We start from the raw sequence: 17,690 nt of genomic DNA on the forward strand, positions 1-17,690 counted from the left end.
CCAATTCTGAACATACTGTACCTCATTATACTAGATTGATGCTTTTATTAATGCTTCAGACAAATCATTCAAACTTCAAAAAGAAAAGTTTATTGATTATGTAACCCTCCCTGTTTTTAGTGTTTTTTTTTTTTTTTTTTTTTTTTTTTTTTTTTAAATCATTTACATTTCATTTGGCAGACGCTTTTATCCAAAGCGACTTACAGTTGGAGCCTATAGCTCATCGGGACACCAAGGAGAAAACAGAAGTCATTGCATTTGGAAACAAAGACGAAGTTCATAAGGTAAATGCGTACCTTGACGCTAGGGGTCAAAAAACAAAAAATCAAGTCAAGAGTCTGGGTGTGATTCTGGAATCAGACCTCAGTTTCAGTAGCCATGTCAAAGCAGTAACTAAATCAGCATACTATCATCTCAAAAACATTGCAAGAATTAGATGTTTTGTTTCCCGTCAAGACTTGGAGAAACTTGTTCATGCCTTTATCACTAGCAGGGTGGACTATTGTAATGGTCTCCTCACCGGCCTTCCCAAGAAGACCATTAGACAGCTGCAGCTCATACAGAACGCTGCTGCCAGGATTCTGACTAGAACCAGAAAATCAGAGCATATTACACCAGTCCTCAGGTCCTTACACTGGCTTCCAGTTATGTTTAGGATAGATTTTAAAGTACTTTTACTTGTTTATAAAGCACTCAATGGCCTAGGACCTACATTGCAGATATGCTCACTGAATATAAACCTAACAGACAACTCAGATCACTAGGATCGAGTCAGTTAGTAATATAAAGGGTTCACACAAAACAAGGGGAATCCGCTTTTAGCTATTATGCCGCCCGCAGTTGGAATCAGCTTCCAGAAGAGATCAGATGTGCTAATACATTAGCCACATTTAAATGCAGACTCAAAACTCATCTGTTCAGTTGTGCATTTATTGAATGAGCACTGTGCTACGTCCGAACAGATTGCATTATTTTATGTATAATCATTTTACCGTATTAATTTTAAATCATTTTTTTTTAAATCATCTTAAATGTTCTTAAATTTTGTTTTTATTGTTGTTATTACTATAAATTTGTATGATTTTTATGCTATTATGATGTTAATTCCTTTTATGTACAGCACTTTGAATTACCATTGTGTATGAAACGTGCTATATAAATAAACTTGCCTTGCCTTGCCTTGCCTTGGGGAGAACAACAAGCGATCCATCCTAAAAGTCGGATCGAGGCGGGAAGTGCTCAAATACCGTATATCAGGCATTGTTAGATGAGTGCATTCTAAAAAGAGAAGATCAAGAAAGTAAGAATTATTATTTTATTTATTTTTTATTTATTTATTGGGTCAGATAGATTTGAAGGAGTTTTAGCAGTCGTTTGAAAACTGTTAAGGAGACAGCATTCCGGATAGGTGTGGGAAGATCGTTCCACCAGGCAGGAACAGTGAACGAGAATGTTCTGGAAAGTGATTTCATGCCTCTCTGTGGTGGTACAACGAGGCGTCTTTCACTAGAGGATCTCAGACTTCTGGAGGGGGTGTAGATGTGTAGTAGTGAATGGAGGTAGGCAGGTGAAGAGTCGGTGACTGTCCTATATGCCAGCATCAGTGTCTTGAATTTGATGCATGCTGTAACCGGTAACCAGTGCAGGGATATAAAGAGAGGTGAGACATGGGCCTTTTTGGGCTCATTGAAGACCAGCCATGCTGCTGCATTCTGAATCATTTATAGAGGTCTGATTGTACATGCTGGAAGACCGGCCAAAAGAGCATTGCAGTAGTCCAGCCTAGAAATGACCAGTGCCTGGACAAGGAGTTGTGCAGCATGCTCTGTTAGGAAGGGCCTGATCTTTCTGATGTTGTGCAATGCAAACCTGCAAGATCGAGCAGTTTTAGCAATGTGGTCTTTGAAAGTCAATTGGTCATCAAAGATTACACCAAGATTTCTGGCTTAAGTCGATGGGGTAATTGTTGATGAACCTAACTGGATGGTGAAGTCATGCTGTAGAGTTGGAGTGGCAGGAAAGACAAGGAGCTCAGTCCTTGCCAGGTTGAGCTGTAGATGGTGCTCCTTCATCCATGCAGAGATATCCGACAAGCAGCCTGAGATCCGTGCCACTACTGATGGATCGTCTGGTTTAAATGAGAGGTAGAGCTGTGTGTCATCAGCATAGCAATGGTAGGAAAAGCCATGTGCCTGTATGATGGGACCCAGAGATTTAGTGTATATGGAGAAGAGGAGAGGTCCAAGAACTGATCCCTGAGGAACCCTTGTGACCAGCTGATGAGTTTTAGATACCTCCCCTCCCCAGGCCACTCTGAAAGACCTACCAGAGAGGTAGGATTTGAACCAGCGAAGTGGTGTCCCTGTAATGTCCAGCGATGAGAGGGTGGACAGGAGGATCTGATGATTCACTGTGTCAAAAGCAGCAGATAGGTCCAACAAAATAAGTACTGATGATTTGGACTCAGCTTTTTGCAGTCCGCAAGGCTTCAGTGACAGACAGTAGCGCAGTCTCAGTTGAATGGCCACTCCTGAACCCTGACTGGTTAGCATCCAGTAGGTTGTTCTGTGTGAGAAATAAAGATAGCTGGTTGAAAACAACTCGTTCCAGTGTTTTTGCTATGAATGGAAGGAGGGAGACAGGTCTGTAGTTGTCAATGAGTGAAGTGTTAAGTGTAGGTTTTTTGAGCAGTGGGGTTACCCGGGCCTGCTTAAATGTAGTGGGGAAAGTGCCTGTAAGAAGAGATGTGTTGATGATGTGTGTGAGCGCTGGTAGGATTGTGGGAGAGATTGCTTGGAGAAGGTGTGAGGGGATAGGATCTAAGGGACATGTCGTCGGATAGCTGGAGAGGAAAAGTTTGGATACTTCTGTCTCAGAGTGGGGACAAAAGGAGAAGAGGGAAGTTTTAGTTGTGGGTGCAGTCAATTTTAGTTCCTGTAAGTGTGGAGCTGAGAACTGATAGATGTAGTTTTGTGTGTAAAGAATGTGGCAAAATCATCAGGTGTTATAGAAGTGATGGTAGGAGGTGGAGGGGGACAGAGCAGTGAGTTAAAAGTTTTGAAAAGGTTCTGTGCGTCCGGAGCATTCTTGATCTTGTTGTGGAAATATGAAGATTTGGAGTATGGACTTGAGTAGAGAAAGATGAAAGGAGAGTCCGATACATACTCAAGTCAGATGGGTCCTTAGATTTGTGCCATTTTCTCTCGGCTGCCCTGAGTTTGGACCGATGCTCACGAAGAACATCGGATAAGCAAGGGTTTGAAGGAGTAGCCCGTGCTGGCCTGGAGGAGAGAGGGCATAGATCATCTAGACAAGTAGTAAGTGTGGAACATAGGGTGTCGGTCGCTGCATTAGTGTCCATGGATGAGAAGTGGGTTGGAGAGGGAAGAGAGGAGGATACAATGGAAGAAAGGTGGGAGGGTGAAAGAGAGCGTAGGTTTCGTCTAAAAGTAACAGGCAGAGGAGTTGTGTGTGTTTTGGTGTGTTCAGGACAAACACTGTCTGCTTCAGCTGGGCCTGAATCATGTGGAGAATCTCCTGAAGCAGAGCATCTATCCTATCATCATTTACATCAAACCCAAAGACAAGATGGGACGCAAGTTCATGTTTGAATCCGTATCTGTCTGTCTCTCAGCATTGTAGTCACAACATCAGCCCAAAGCTCTTGATATTAAACCCCAGTGAAACCTGTGTGTGTTTCAAGAAGCTGTTATTAGGCCACAGAGAGGAGGACCTGATGGAGGCCTTTCAGATGGAGGAGCTGCAGCTGGAGACTCTTCCTGTGATGTTCAGTACAGTGGAGCCAAACACATGGAGCTGCACAGACGAGCTTCTGGCCGTCATACGCAGCACTATCCTGAGCCAGTAGAACGCCGTGGTGTGGCTGGAGCAGGAGCGACTCCAGTAGACACCCATCCTCATGTTCACACTTACTGTTATTTAGAATTGGTAATTGGGTAGATGGTTATATGGTTACAGCTCAAATACACCATAATGTGAATCCTTTAATATGAATTTGAGCAAACTTTTTACTGACGCTGGGGAATGGGTATTATAATGCTTATATGTTCATGTTTTATATCACCTTTTTACTATGCACTGGAATAGTTCTTAAGGTATAGTAGTGTAACGGAGGCCAGCCAGTAGGTGCTGTGCAGGTAAACCTCACTCCCCTGATCTCAAGAGACGCACTAGCGACTGACGCTAGAGGTTTCTGCCTTTAGCCTCCTTGTTAGTGCGTCCGCCTCCCGTGCCGGAGACCCGGGTTTGAGACCCGCTCGGTGCGGTAGGGCCCGGGTGTGAGGGTATACAGTCGTGGCCAAAAGTTTTGAGAATGACACAAATATTAGTTTTCACAAAGTTTGCTGCTCAACTGCTTTTAGATCTTTGTTTCAGTTGTTTCTGTGATGTACTGAAATATAATTACAAGCACTTCATACGTTTCAAAGGCTTTTATCGACAATTACATGACATTTATGCAAAGAGTAAGTATTTGCAGTGTTGGCCCTTCTTTTTCAGGACCTCTGCAATTCGACTGGGCATGCTCTCAATCAACTTCTGGGCCAAATCCTGACTGATAGCAACCCATTCTTTCATAATCACTTCTTGGAGTTTGTCAGAATTAGTGGGTTTTTGTTTGTCCACCCGCCTCTTGAGGATTGACCACAAGTTTTAAGATCTGGGGAGTTTCCAGGCCATGGACCCAAAATGTCAACGTTTTGGTCCCCGAGCCACTTAGTTATCACTTTTGCCTTATGGCACGGTGCTCCATCGTGCTGGAAAATGCATTGTTCTTCACCAAACTGTTGTTGGATTGTTGGAAGAAGTTGCTGTTGGAGGGTGTTTTGGTACCATACTTTATTCATGGCTGTGTTTTTGGGCAAAATTGTGAGTGAGCCCACTCCCTTGGATGAGAAGCAACCCCACACATGAATGTTCTCAGGATGCTTTACTGTTGGCATGACACAGGACTGATGGTAGCGCTCATCTTTTCTTCTCCGGACAAGCCATTTTCCAGATGCCCCAAACAATCGGAAAGAGACTTTATCTGAGAATATGACTTTGCCCCAGTCCTCAGCAGTCCATTCGCCATACTTTTTGCAGAAGATCAATCTGTCCCTGATGTTTTTTTTTGGAGAGAAGTGGCTTCTTTGCTGCCCTTCTTGACACCAGGCCATCTTCCAAAAGTCTTCACCTCACTGTGCGTGCAGATGCGCTCACACCTGCCTGCTGCCATTACTGAGCAAGCTCTGCACTGGTGGCACTCCGATCCCGCAGCTGAATCGTCTTTAGGAGACGATCCTGGCGCTTGCGGGACTTTCTTGGACGCCCTGGAGCCTTCTTAACAATGCAGTGGAAAGCATTTTTTTTCGGGATTAAGTTAACTTTCATGGCAAAGAAGGACTATGCAGTTCATCTGATCACATTCTGGAGTATATGCAAATTGCTATTAAAAAAACTTAAGCAGCAACTTTTCCAATTTCCAATATTTATGTAATTCTCAAAACTTTTGGCCACGACTGTACACTTTAATCTTTTTAAGATATTGAACTAGATATCAATAAACTGTATTGTATGTTCTTTGTTTTTGAGTTATATCTATGGAATGATCTCCAATTTGGACAACTGCATCCATCAGGTGCATCAGGTGTTACAGTAAATAAAAAAAAAAAAAACAGTCTGCTACTGATAAATGTTCTTGACTAGTTTTGATGATTTAAACATATGACTTTCTCACTGCCAGTTTGTGTTGTTCTTAAAGCCACTAATTTGTTTATATCGACTGTAAAAGGCGTTCTTGTTTGGTTTTGCTTGCAGATATAATGCAACGGTGCGAGATCAAATTGCAGATTTTAGATAAATAGGCATGTTCCTTTCATTCAGCTTAGCAATGTTCTTGACATTTAATAGTGACAATAATATCTAATGATACAAATTACAAGTTTTACATTTACTTTGTGATTTCCTTTAAGTAAATATACTTTTAGAAAATGACTCTTGAGACGAAAGTTATCATCCCTTTTAACACAGCAAAACTTGTGGATTTGACTTATTTTACACTCATAGCAAAATGTAAAAATCCCCCTTAGTTTTTACATTCTCTTCTGTATTATGGATCTTTTCCATAAAATTGTATATTCAAGTCAATTCGCCATTATTTTACAGCAGTTTACAGATTGTTTCAAAGCAGTGTTACAGTGATACACACACACACACACACACACACACACAGGAAAATGATTTGGCAATGCAAACAATTCAATTCTGCTGTAAAGCAGCTCTAAACTAGAAAAGAATTCCATTGCAATCAATGTAAGCTTTAATAGACTGTATGTGTATATATTAGAGCATACAAACCATGACAAGAATTCTAATGGTTTAACTACCAATATACAATACACACCATCAAATGTTAACTTTTAAAAACTTCTTTAAAATGGTTCCCTGTAGTGTTTTGGGACATATTTCATTGGGATTTAGTGGTTTTAACAAGCCATCGATAGATGGCGATAAGTTACCATTATATTATATTACTATTATAACCAGTGAAACCATTGTGAGAACAGCACTGATGGCAATGGTTGTCCCAGCCACCATGTTTAAATCACCAGCCTAACTTGGAAACTCTGGAATCAAAATTATTTCCAAATTTTCCAGTAATATGACTTGAGTTTAAAAAGAGTTACCTCCCCAGATTTACAGAAAACTCAAGTCTTAGCTCAAGCAAAAACGAATCAAGCTTCATTTGAAGTTGCTGAATGAGGAGAGGGAGCTAGTAAAATCTTTGCATGGCAGAGGGAACCAATTCAGGTGCTGTGTCTCCACTAATGAGCTGATTGAGTTGAATCAGGTGTGTTAGATGAAGGAGACAGAAAACTGTGCAGTGCTGAGAGTGTCCTGAGACAGGTTTAAAAACTCATGAAGTAGTAGCTGGTTGAAATAAGCTGAAGAGCAGTAAATACTTGTAGGGTTTCTGAAAGGGATATATAATTTTCTTCTTGGATGATTGTTCTTCATGGTTGTGATGGAGATTTGGCTTTGGAAAAGATTTATTTTCGCCCTTTTCTTCTTCGCTGTGGATGGACAGAGACCAGGGCCTTCTGCGGTTAATAGGCAGGAATCAGGGCCGTGAGTATTACCATTGACTGTGTCTCTCTGTGACCGCACACCTACACAAGTATGTGTTTGGAGCAGATTCCTTGTAGTTAAACTTCAATATGTTTCCACAGGTTCTTCATGGTGACATTTCCTGCAGTGATTGAGTCTGGCTCTGGTGCCAAATTGTGTGCGAGTCTTCTGAAACCCAATGAGAGTCTCACAATGACCATTTCTCTGCTTGATGACAAAAATATGGCAACTCAACTTGTGCAGCAGATATCTCAGATGGAGTTTCACCGGTGTTTTAGTTTCCAGGTCTGTTATCATACTGCAAATGGGATGCTTGTCTGGTCTTATGCCCATTAAAAACCCATTCCTCTACAGTCTCCTCAAGCAGATGCAGAGTCAGTGCAGAAACTGCAGGTGGTGGTTAAAGGGAGGTCCTTCAAAATGATTGAAGAGAGGAAAGTGATGTTCAGACCTTACCTGCCTTTGACATTCATCCAAACAGACAAACCCATCTACAATCCAGGACAAACAGGTGAGCTGTGAATGACTTGTTCAGAACTTGATGCACTTGAGCATGTGGAAAGTCCATTATGTAAATCAATTCTCATTTTGCAGTGAATTTCAGAGTTGTGACCATGGATGCCAAATTTGTTCCTCTTGATCAAATGGTAAGACCTGATTTGTCTTTCATCTTTGTGATTTTCATGACTCTTTATGTGCTTAATTCCTCTGTTTATGTCCTTACAGTACAGTCTGGTGGTGGTGGAGGTGAGTTTGCTCCAGTGCAAGTCTTTGGAGATGTGTTTTCTGCAAGTTATTTGTGTGCTTACGTTCACTTTACCCCCATAATAGGACAATCATGGAAACCGCATTGGTCAGTGGACAAATGTTTCGTCAACGAGGTGGATATTGGAGCTTTCTCATCAGTTAAATCCAGAAGCTCAGGTTGGGATGTACACACTGAGAGCTTTTATTGGTGACCGAATTATCTCGCAGGTTTTTGAGGTGAAAAAATATGGTGAGTCACCACATGCGATGTGTCTGGTAGCAATGATCGCAGATCTGAGGTCCTAATTTAAATAACTTGTTTAGTTTTACCCAAGTTTGATGTCACTGTCGCTGCGCCACAGATGCATAGTGTTGGAGATGTAGGACTGAAGGTGGAGGCTTGTGCCAAGTAAGCAACTCTTCTTGATTTTGTCTTTTGGATGGTAAATTATTGATCTTAATCTAGTGTTTTCCTAGGTACACATATGGGCAACCTGTACCTGGTCAAACGTTGGTGGAAGTGTGCCGTGAGCCGTTTCCATACGCTGTGGTTCCGGGCTTGACTCGTGTCTGCCTTAATAAAACTGCCAAGGTTTGTGACTGCTGCTGTTGTACAGGAAAGGATTAGTCTTGTCTGATATGCTGACTTTGTAATCTGAAAATCTTTTTTTGTTACCAGATGAACAACACCGGCTGTGCCTCCCTTATATTCAGTATATCAACGTTTTTCAACACCAGATTTGAGAATAATCTGCAAGATGCGTTCCTTGTTAATATAAATGTCACTGAGGAGGGAACAGGTGAGCTATTGGCTAATTTGAAACTACTTTACTTTATTTGGGGTCTTGATGTCTGTGGCTTTTCTTTTCCTTTTCAGATGTGGTCATGTTTAAATCCACAACCGTGTCCATTACGTTTGAAGTTGGCAAGGTCACGTTTGTGGACCTCCCAGAGTTTTTTGACCATGGGTCAACGATTAAAGCAAAGGCATGTAAAGGTTCATATTTTCTTGCGGAATCTTTCGCCTTGTTCATTTCCTAACTTTTATCTTTCTCAACAGATCTTGGCAACTTATTTCAATGGGACGCCAATCGCAAGCAAGGAGGTTTATCTCCTGGATGGTAGCCAATGGCCAAACAAACTGCTGTTGAATCTGACTACAGACCAGAATGGACTGGCTGTGTTCTCCCTCAACACTGCTAATTTTCCTGAAGTTGATCTGAATCTGGTGGTATGATTTGTCTATCCTTCTATTTTGAGTAAAGCCTTTATCTTGCAAGAAGCCAATTTCCTTCATTTGTTTCACAGGCAAGTGCAACTTCACAGGTTGTTTATGGTTATAAATCACCATACTTCAGTACAGATATGAGGGTAATTCCACTTCTTCAAGCTGCTACTCCCGTCACCCCAACGTTTAGTGAACTGACTATAGAGAAGCTTGAGCAGCCACTGAAATGTGGCACTGCATATCCAGTGACCGTCAAGTATTCCTTTGTTGGAGAGACTGGTGACTACAGTGTTGACATCATCTATATGGTACAGTGTGTTGTGGTTGTGATGGTTTGTTTGCCTGGCAACTTTTGTGCATCAGTCTGGTTTTCTGTCTTCTGCTAGGTCTTGTCCAGAGGAGTGATCGTTCTGCATGGATTTCAAAAGATTCAAGCAAGGGATTTTGATACCGTCACAAGTGGCACAGTGTCATTTCAGCTGTCTGTTGGTGTCAATATGGCTCCAGTAGTGCAGATTCTGGCTTTCTGTGTTCTTCCCAGTCAAAATGTAGCGGCTGTTAGTGCGGCTTTTGACACGAAAATGTGTTTCAATAACCAGGTATGGTGTGCATATGCGTCTTCCTTCATGTGGGTAGCTGTAATGTTTCCTTCACCTTGTGAGCTGGTTCTTGTTCCAGGTGTCTCTGCAGTTCTCCCCGGCCACGGCCGTTCCTGGTGAGGGAAATGTTTTGACTGTCTCTGCTCAAGCAGTATCCCTGTGTGGCCTCAGTGCTGTTGATCAGAGTGTCCTGATCATGGAGCCTGGAAGACGTCTGAGTGCTGAAGCGGTAGCCATGTGCAATTAATCCATTCTTGTTTGAAACTATCTGGATGAGAGTATGTTGTTGATCTTTTAAAATCTGTTTTATATCTGACTAGAATGCTATCAACATGCTATGATTTGATTCCTACACTTTGCTTTTTACAGTTGTTTATGTGAGCTTTTAAGTTTAGTCCTCTTAGTTTAACTAGATAAACACTCATGGTGATTAGACCACCCAAAGTGTCTCTTTTAAACTACTTTGCAAGACTCAGTTTTTTCCCCTTATGTTTATAGGTGTTCAACCTTCTCCCAGTGCAATCACTATCAGATTATCCTTTCGGTGTTGAAGATGAACAGGAATGCCTAAATGTTCGGCCCCGTCGAGCTGTGCCTACAGACCAAGCTTATGAAGCCTTCAAGGTAGAACCTGGTTTATAATCGTAGTCACTGAATGCTCCCTGAATTCAAATTTCTTATGACCTGTTGTTCTGACAGAGCATGGGGATGAAGATTGCAACCAATTTGCCCATCCGAGAACCACAATGCCTGATGTACAGAGGCTTGAAATACTATCGCAACTTCCATGATGGTGTGTCTCTTAGGTTTTTAACCTTCAATTTGCTGTGTGTGCACATGACTTGACATTTAATGGCTTCTCCTTTTGGTTTCAGTCATGTTTTTCCGTCAACCTGTTGCCTTTGAGATGGCTCCTGCTGCAGTTGCAGAAAGTGCTGGAGGCGAGAGCAGTTCTTCTGTTGATGTGACCGTCAGGACTTACTTTCCAGAAACGTGGCTCTGGCAACTCGCTCAAGTCGGGTAAATGAGGCTGTTCTGCCCTTTACATCACTTGCCACCATCTGAAGCCTTCTAACAAATTGTACCCCTTCTACTTCTGGTGTCCTTTCTTCAGAGAGTCTGGATCCACACAAGTTCCTCTCAAGGTTCCTGACACAATCACAACGTGGGAGACGGAGGCCTTCTGTCTGTCCTCCAAAGGTCTCGGTCTGGCTCCTCCTGCTCTGCTGACCGTCTTCCAGCCCTTCTTTCTGGAGCTTTCCCTGCCATACTCCATTGTCCGTGGGGAGAGTTTTGAGCTGAGGGCCACAGTCTTTAACTATCTGTCCGAATGCATCATGGTCTGGGTTCACTTTTATTGAGAGAATGGATCCATAGAGAAAAGAGATCCAGTTCTTTGCTCAGTGTGCATTATTCATTGGCAGGTTAAAGTGACTCCAACACCATCCTCAAGCTTCACTCTTCGATCACTAACTGACCCGTATTCATCCTGTCTCTGTGCCAATGCGAGGAAGACCTTTAAATGGGTTTTAATGGCTTCTGTTCTCGGTCTGTTTTGGACTGTATTTCAAAGTTGAGGTGTATGTGAAGTGTTGCTGACCTTCTGTCTGTACTTTAGGAACTGTGAATGTGACGGTCAGCGCTCAGGCTGAACAATCCCAGTCTTTGTGCGGTAATGAGGTTGTGACCGTGCCGACGAGAGGACGTGTTGACGTAGTCACTCGAAGTCTACTTGTTCTGGTAAGTGTTGAGCAGCCTTCTGGGGTTTGACAGTGGAGCTCATTGTGTTTTAATTGCTGTGGTGTTTGTTGCTTCTGTAGGCTGAAGGAGTTGAAAGGACAATCACTGAGAGTTGGTTACTGTGTCCAAAAGGTTTGTTTGCACTCGGTGTCTCAAATGTCTTCTCCCTATACCACCAAAAGGAAGCCTAGTTCTCCATGATCTATTTTTAAATTTAATCCACAGGAAGCATCCTGTCAGAAGATGTGACGCTTATCTTTCCAAAAAACATGATTCAGGGATCAGCCAAATGCTCAGTTTCAGTCATTGGTAAAGCAATTAATGGAGAGAAATTGTCACAGTAGGGCTGTGACAAGTACATTTCCTTGATTAAGCATAATCATCTGCAACTGGTTTTATCGTAAGAATGTGTGGGGGTGTTTTTAATTTTATTTTCTCGGCCTTTGGTTTCTCTTCTCTCATAGGGGACATTATGGGGCGTGCGCTAAAGAATCTTGATAGCTTATTGCGGGTGCCTTCTGGCTGCGGCGAACAGAATATGATAGTTCTTGCTCCCAATATTTACATCCTGATGTATCTGGAAGTCACAACACAGCTCACCGCAACCATCCGAGCAACTGCCATTGGTTACCTTCAGAGCGGTACAGACAACCAAATCCATTTAGTATTTAGACTAAATCTCAAGTCCTGTTCATTGGGGCGCTTCAGACTGTCTAATCCTTCCTGATCAAATTCCCATGTGGCTTTTGACCTGAACAGGATACCAAGGACAGCTGAACTACAGGCACAGTGATGGTTCATACAGCACATTTGGTTACGATGCATCCAATACATGGTGAGTTTCATGCAGTGCTTGTAGTTTTGGATACCATTGAGGCAGTTTGACTTAAATTCCTCAACGATCAGGTTGACCGCCTTCGTCCTGAGGTCTTTTGGCCTTGCGAGGAAATTCATTTACATCGATCCGAATGTCCTTCAGAGCTCAAGGGACTGGTTGATAAGCACGCAGGGTTCAGATGGCTGTTTTATTCAGCAGGGAACTCTGTACCACAATGACATGAAGGTACGTGTGTGTGTGTGTGTGTGTGTGTGTGTGTGTGTGTGTTTTTTTTTTTTCTTCTCTTCTCTCCCCGAATGCACCGTAACCAATCTGAGGATGATTTTCCTGGCTATGCTGCTGCGTTTTAGGGTGGAGTGGGGGATAGTGTCACCATGACCGGCTACATCGTTGCATCACTGCTTGAACTAGGTGTCCCTGTCACGGTAAGAGCATGACATATCTGTACTTTCAAGTTTGTAGTCTTAATTTGATTGCTTTTAAATTTGACATTTCTGTGGTCAAAGCTAGGACATGAGTAATACTGGTAAAACTAAGTAATCTTTAAAACAAATGTCTATATTACAACAGTTCAGCCTTATAGAAAGCAGTGTGTATCTCTTGGTTGTTTGTAGAAGATACAGTGTGTGTGATTTTTATTTGCAACTTGCTGTCTTTGCTAGTTTTAAAGGCGCTGCATAAAGTTACAACGGTTTGCTCTGCTTTCAGGATACTGCCATTACTAAAGCTCTGTCATGTTTGAGATCTTCTGTTGGGAACCTGGGAAACACCTACGCCACTGCTCTGCTCGCCTACACCTTTAGTCTGGCTGGAGAAACCAGTACTCGATCGCAGCTTTTAACTGCCTTGGACGACACTGCCATTTCTGAAGGTGAGATTTAATATCGGGTTTATTGACTTGTTTTACTTTTTATGGTGCTTTTAAGAAAAATGGCTTCACGAATGTCTGTTCTCCCCTCCGTCATGTCTTTTAGGTCCTAAACTCCATTGGTCTCAGACTTCATCTGGTGATACTCTGGCAGTGGAAATCAGCTCGTACGTACTGCTAGCCATTCTCACTGTGCAGCCTGTAACTACAGCCAATCTGGGCTATGCTAACCGCATTGTCAACTGGCTCGTGGCCCAGCAGAATCCCTATGGAGGCTTTTTCTCCACCCAGGTGACTAACTATTAAACATGCATGATTCATGCGCACTTTGTTGCATTTTAGCAGATGCTTTTATACAAAATTACTAGAGGAAATGGCTATAGCTCAAATTGCAGAGCATGGTGTTAGCAACACCAGGGTAATGGTATGGTTCAATTCCTGTCTGATATAAACTATAACTTGAATTGCTTCAGATAAAAGTCTCTTGCAAATGTATGAAGGGATTTAAATGGTGTGGATGTGCTGGTAAAATGCAAATGCTGTCTTTTCTTGGGTAAAGTTGCTCATGTTACAAGAATGGCAAAATACAGTGATTAACAAATCATTGCTTGTGCAAATATATAACAGCACTTCAGAAATGCATTGAGGACTTCAATGTTGCTGATTTAACACCTTTTGGCATTTGATAACCATTTCACCTATAGAAATGAGTGGCATGAACAACAGTAGTCCGCATTTGAAGTGCATCAACCTTTTTGTCGAAGTTGTCCTAAATCCAAAATGATACCCCTTGTCTTAGGACAACTTTGAGCTCTTTTGATCCACTTCAAATGTTGACTACTGTACATGACTTGTCTTAAGAGATTCCCGTAACTAGATTTGACACTGAGTGAAATATCATTTCTGGCACTTTATCTTTTTTCCAAACTTGTGAGACTTCCACCTCTTTTGTGTTCAGCAGAAGATTGGTCAATTGACTGTAGTCATTGACTGCCATAGTACAGGTAAAAAAAAAAATCAATGGCTACCAGCAACTGTTTGGTTTCCAGCGTTCTTTGAAATGTTTTTGGGACACGTGTAATGTTGGATGAGGTGAATATACCTTAATAGCTGTTTGTTTTAGGACACAGTGGTGGCTCTTCATGCTCTGTCGGTGTATGCTGCTCAAGTGTTCAGCTTGGAGGGATCCAGCACAGTTACCGTTCAGTCGTCAGTGGCAGGAGGAGACGTTTATACCTTCGAAGTGAATCGGGACAACCGGCTGCTTTATCAGGAGAAGCCGCTGAAGAGCTTTCCAGGCAAATATAGCGTTAAAGCGAAGGGCTCCTCCTGTGTGTCTGTGCAGGTTTGTAAATTCACCTCCTTTATTTGTTTCTGTTGTGCTCCTGCTAATTCTCCTTGATTTTCTTTGCAATCATAGATTGCATGTTTCTACAACATCCCAACACCCATTAAAGCTGCCACAACGCTGAGCGTTGAAGCGAAGGTGACTGGAGATTGCCGGCCGCCTGGAGCCAGTCTCATGCTGAATTTCACAGTGAAGTAAGAACCGCTTTGTCTTCTGTGTCCCTTTGCATCTGTGTAAAGACTCAAAAGCAAAACTAACTTTGCTTTCACACCAAGGGTAACTATAAATTCATGTTTTAAATATAAATTAAATATTTGTTCAGTGTTGTCTTATGCCACCTTTGAGCTACAAAGCCTTTACGAAGTTTAATGTCAAGTCAGAAGCACTTCAATGTCCCCTTTTGCAATGCAAGTTTGGCTTAATGCTCTTAAAAGCAACTGGAACAGAAAAGCAGCTGCTCTTATCTATATTTCCTTTAATTCAGATACAACGGTGCAAAACCAACTACTAACATGGTTCTGGTGGATATCAAGCTCTTGTCGGGATTCACTGCAGACACATCACTGGTTCGTATGCATTAAGGTGACTTTGGGATCCTTGAAGCAGCTCAAATGTAAATGATGGGGTTTCTTTCAGCTTGGATCTTCACCGGAGTCCTTCGCTCCGTTAGTGCAGCGGGTTGACGCTGAAGATGATCACGTGCTTGTTTATCTGAAAGAGGTGAGATGCACTGGGTTCACTACCAATGACATGTCTTTTTGTCATGGATTTGTCCAATATTTAAAGACATTGGCATTTGTTATTTTCCTTTAAAACTGTCTGTATTGGTTGCGCAGGTTCCCAAAGGTGTCCCGATGAGCTATAGGCTGCAGCTGAAACAGGTTCTTGCAGTGCAGAATCTCAAGCCGGCGGTCATCAATGTCTATGACTACTATCAGACAAGTACTCTTCCATCTTTGACTTGTACCTTGGAATGAATTTCATGTAGAAGTCCAAGCTCATTTCCTCTTTTCCCTTTCAGGTGACTCATTCGAGACTACATACACATCTCCTTGTAAATGATTGTGCTCCAGTACTGGCTACAAGATGCATTAATCAAATAAAACTCCTTTTAAGACAAATTGGTGGTCTCGTTGCTTGTTTTCTGAAATATGAGTGTTGCAAGTTTGTTAATGTTTTACTTTAAAAAAAATTAAAATAAACATGTATAGATTCCCTAAAAATTGTTCAATACTGAAGACACATTTTTCAAAACAGTTCAGTTGGCTTGGCTTTACAGAAGCCTATGTGGACCAAATTGGGAGTGATTGCTTTCAGACAAAATGCATGCAATTTTGTCATCCATACTCCACAATTGGATAAACACTATACATTTTCAGCACTTACATGCATGTCTTTTGATTGTGGGAGAACCGCAGAGGAAAGCAACATCCACACTGAGAGAACATACACACCCCACATAGCAGCAGCTGGGACTCCAATTCTGAACATACTGTACCTCATTATACTAGATTGATGCTTTTATTAATGCTTCAGACAAATCATTCAAACTTCAAAAAGAAAAGTTCATTGATTATGTAATCCTCCCTGTTTTTAGTGTTTTTTTTTTTTTTTTTTTTTTTTTTTAAATCATTTACATTTCATTTGGCAGACGCTTTTATCCAAAGCGACTTACAGTTGGAGCCTATAGCTCATCGGGACACCAAGGAGAAAACAGAAGTCATTGCATTTGGAAACAAAGACGAAGTTCATAAGGTAAATGCGTACCTTGACGCTAGGGGTCAAAAAACAAAAAATCAAGTCAAGAGTCTGGGTGTGATTCTGGAATCAGACCTCAGTTTCAGTAGCCATGTCAAAGCAGTAACTAAATCAGCATACTATCATCTCAAAAACATTGCAAGAATTAGATGTTTTGTTTCCCGTCAAGACTTGGAGAAACTTGTTCATGCCTTTATCACTAGCAGGGTGGACTATTGTAATGGTCTCCTCACCGGCCTTCCCAAGAAGACCATTAGACAGCTGCAGCTCATACAGAACGCTGCTGCCAGGATTCTGACTAGAACCAGAAAATCAGAGCATATTACACCAGTCCTCAGGTCCTTACACTGGCTTCCAGTTATGTTTAGGATAGATTTTAAAGTACTTTTACTTGTTTATAAAGCACTCAATGGCCTAGGACCTACATTGCAGATATGCTCACTGAATATAAACCTAACAGACAACTCAGATCACTAGGATCGAGTCAGTTAGTAATATAAAGGGTTCACACAAAACAAGGGGAATCCGCTTTTAGCTATTATGCCGCCCGCAGTTGGAATCAGCTTCCAGAAGAGATCAGATGTGCTAATACATTAGCCACATTTAAATGCAGACTCAAAACTCATCTGTTCAGTTGTGCATTTATTGAATGAGCACTGTGCTACGTCCGAACAGATTGCATTATTTTATGTATAATCATTTTACCGTATTAATTTTAAATCATTTTTTTTTAAATCATCTTAAATGTTCTTAAATTTTGTTTTTATTGTTGTTATTACTATAAATTTGTATGATTTTTATGCTATTATGATGTTAATTCCTTTTATGTACAGCACTTTGAATTACCATTGTGTATGAAACGTGCTATATAAATAAACTTGCCTTGCCTTGCCTTGCCTTGGGGAGAACAACAAGCGATCCATCCTAAAAGTCGGATCGAGGCGGGAAGTGCTCAAATACCGTATATCAGGCATTGTTAGATGAGTGCATTCTAAAAAGAGAAGATCAAGAAAGTAAGAATTATTATTTTATTTATTTTTTATTTATTTATTGGGTCAGATAGATTTGAAGGAGTTTTAGCAGTCGTTTGAAAACTGTTAAGGAGACAGCATTCCGGATAGGTGTGGGAAGATCGTTCCACCAGGCAGGAACAGTGAACGAGAATGTTCTGGAAAGTGATTTCATGCCTCTCTGTGGTGGTACAACGAGGCGTCTTTCACTAGAGGATCTCAGACTTCTGGAGGGGGTGTAGATGTGTAGTAGTGAATGGAGGTAGGCAGGTGAAGAGTCGGTGACTGTCCTATATGCCAGCATCAGTGTCTTGAATTTGATGCATGCTGTAACCGGTAACCAGTGCAGGGATATAAAGAGAGGTGAGACATGGGCCTTTTTGGGCTCATTGAAGACCAGCCATGCTGCTGCATTCTGAATCATTT

At 41.7% G+C, this 17,690-nt stretch overlaps 1 protein-coding gene across 1 annotated transcript; it reads left to right on the forward strand.

The window, feature by feature from the left end:
• The first annotated feature begins 7,236 nt into the window (after window positions 1-7,236).
• Window positions 7,237-15,558, forward strand: LOC141287697 (alpha-2-macroglobulin-like). Its single transcript, XM_073819871.1, has 33 exons — window positions 7,237-7,413; window positions 7,483-7,639; window positions 7,723-7,775; window positions 7,855-7,875; window positions 7,960-8,125; window positions 8,200-8,284; window positions 8,353-8,467; window positions 8,555-8,675; window positions 8,753-8,862; window positions 8,936-9,106; window positions 9,184-9,411; window positions 9,490-9,702; window positions 9,782-9,931; window positions 10,201-10,326; window positions 10,402-10,495; window positions 10,578-10,722; window positions 10,817-11,042; window positions 11,127-11,250; window positions 11,321-11,442; window positions 11,523-11,574; window positions 11,668-11,751; window positions 11,907-12,083; window positions 12,202-12,277; window positions 12,349-12,505; window positions 12,631-12,705; window positions 12,989-13,151; window positions 13,255-13,439; window positions 14,272-14,493; window positions 14,569-14,690; window positions 14,981-15,062; window positions 15,133-15,216; window positions 15,333-15,438; window positions 15,518-15,558. Exons 1-33 carry the CDS (start codon window positions 7,237-7,239, stop codon window positions 15,556-15,558), a joined length of 4,230 nt encoding a protein of 1,409 aa, XP_073675972.1.
• The last annotated feature ends 2,132 nt before the right edge of the window (window positions 15,559-17,690 follow it).

This window comes from Garra rufa, chromosome 1 (genome assembly GCF_049309525.1).
Source record: "Garra rufa chromosome 1, GarRuf1.0, whole genome shotgun sequence".
In the NCBI taxonomy this organism is placed as follows: domain Eukaryota; kingdom Metazoa; phylum Chordata; class Actinopteri; order Cypriniformes; family Cyprinidae; genus Garra; species Garra rufa.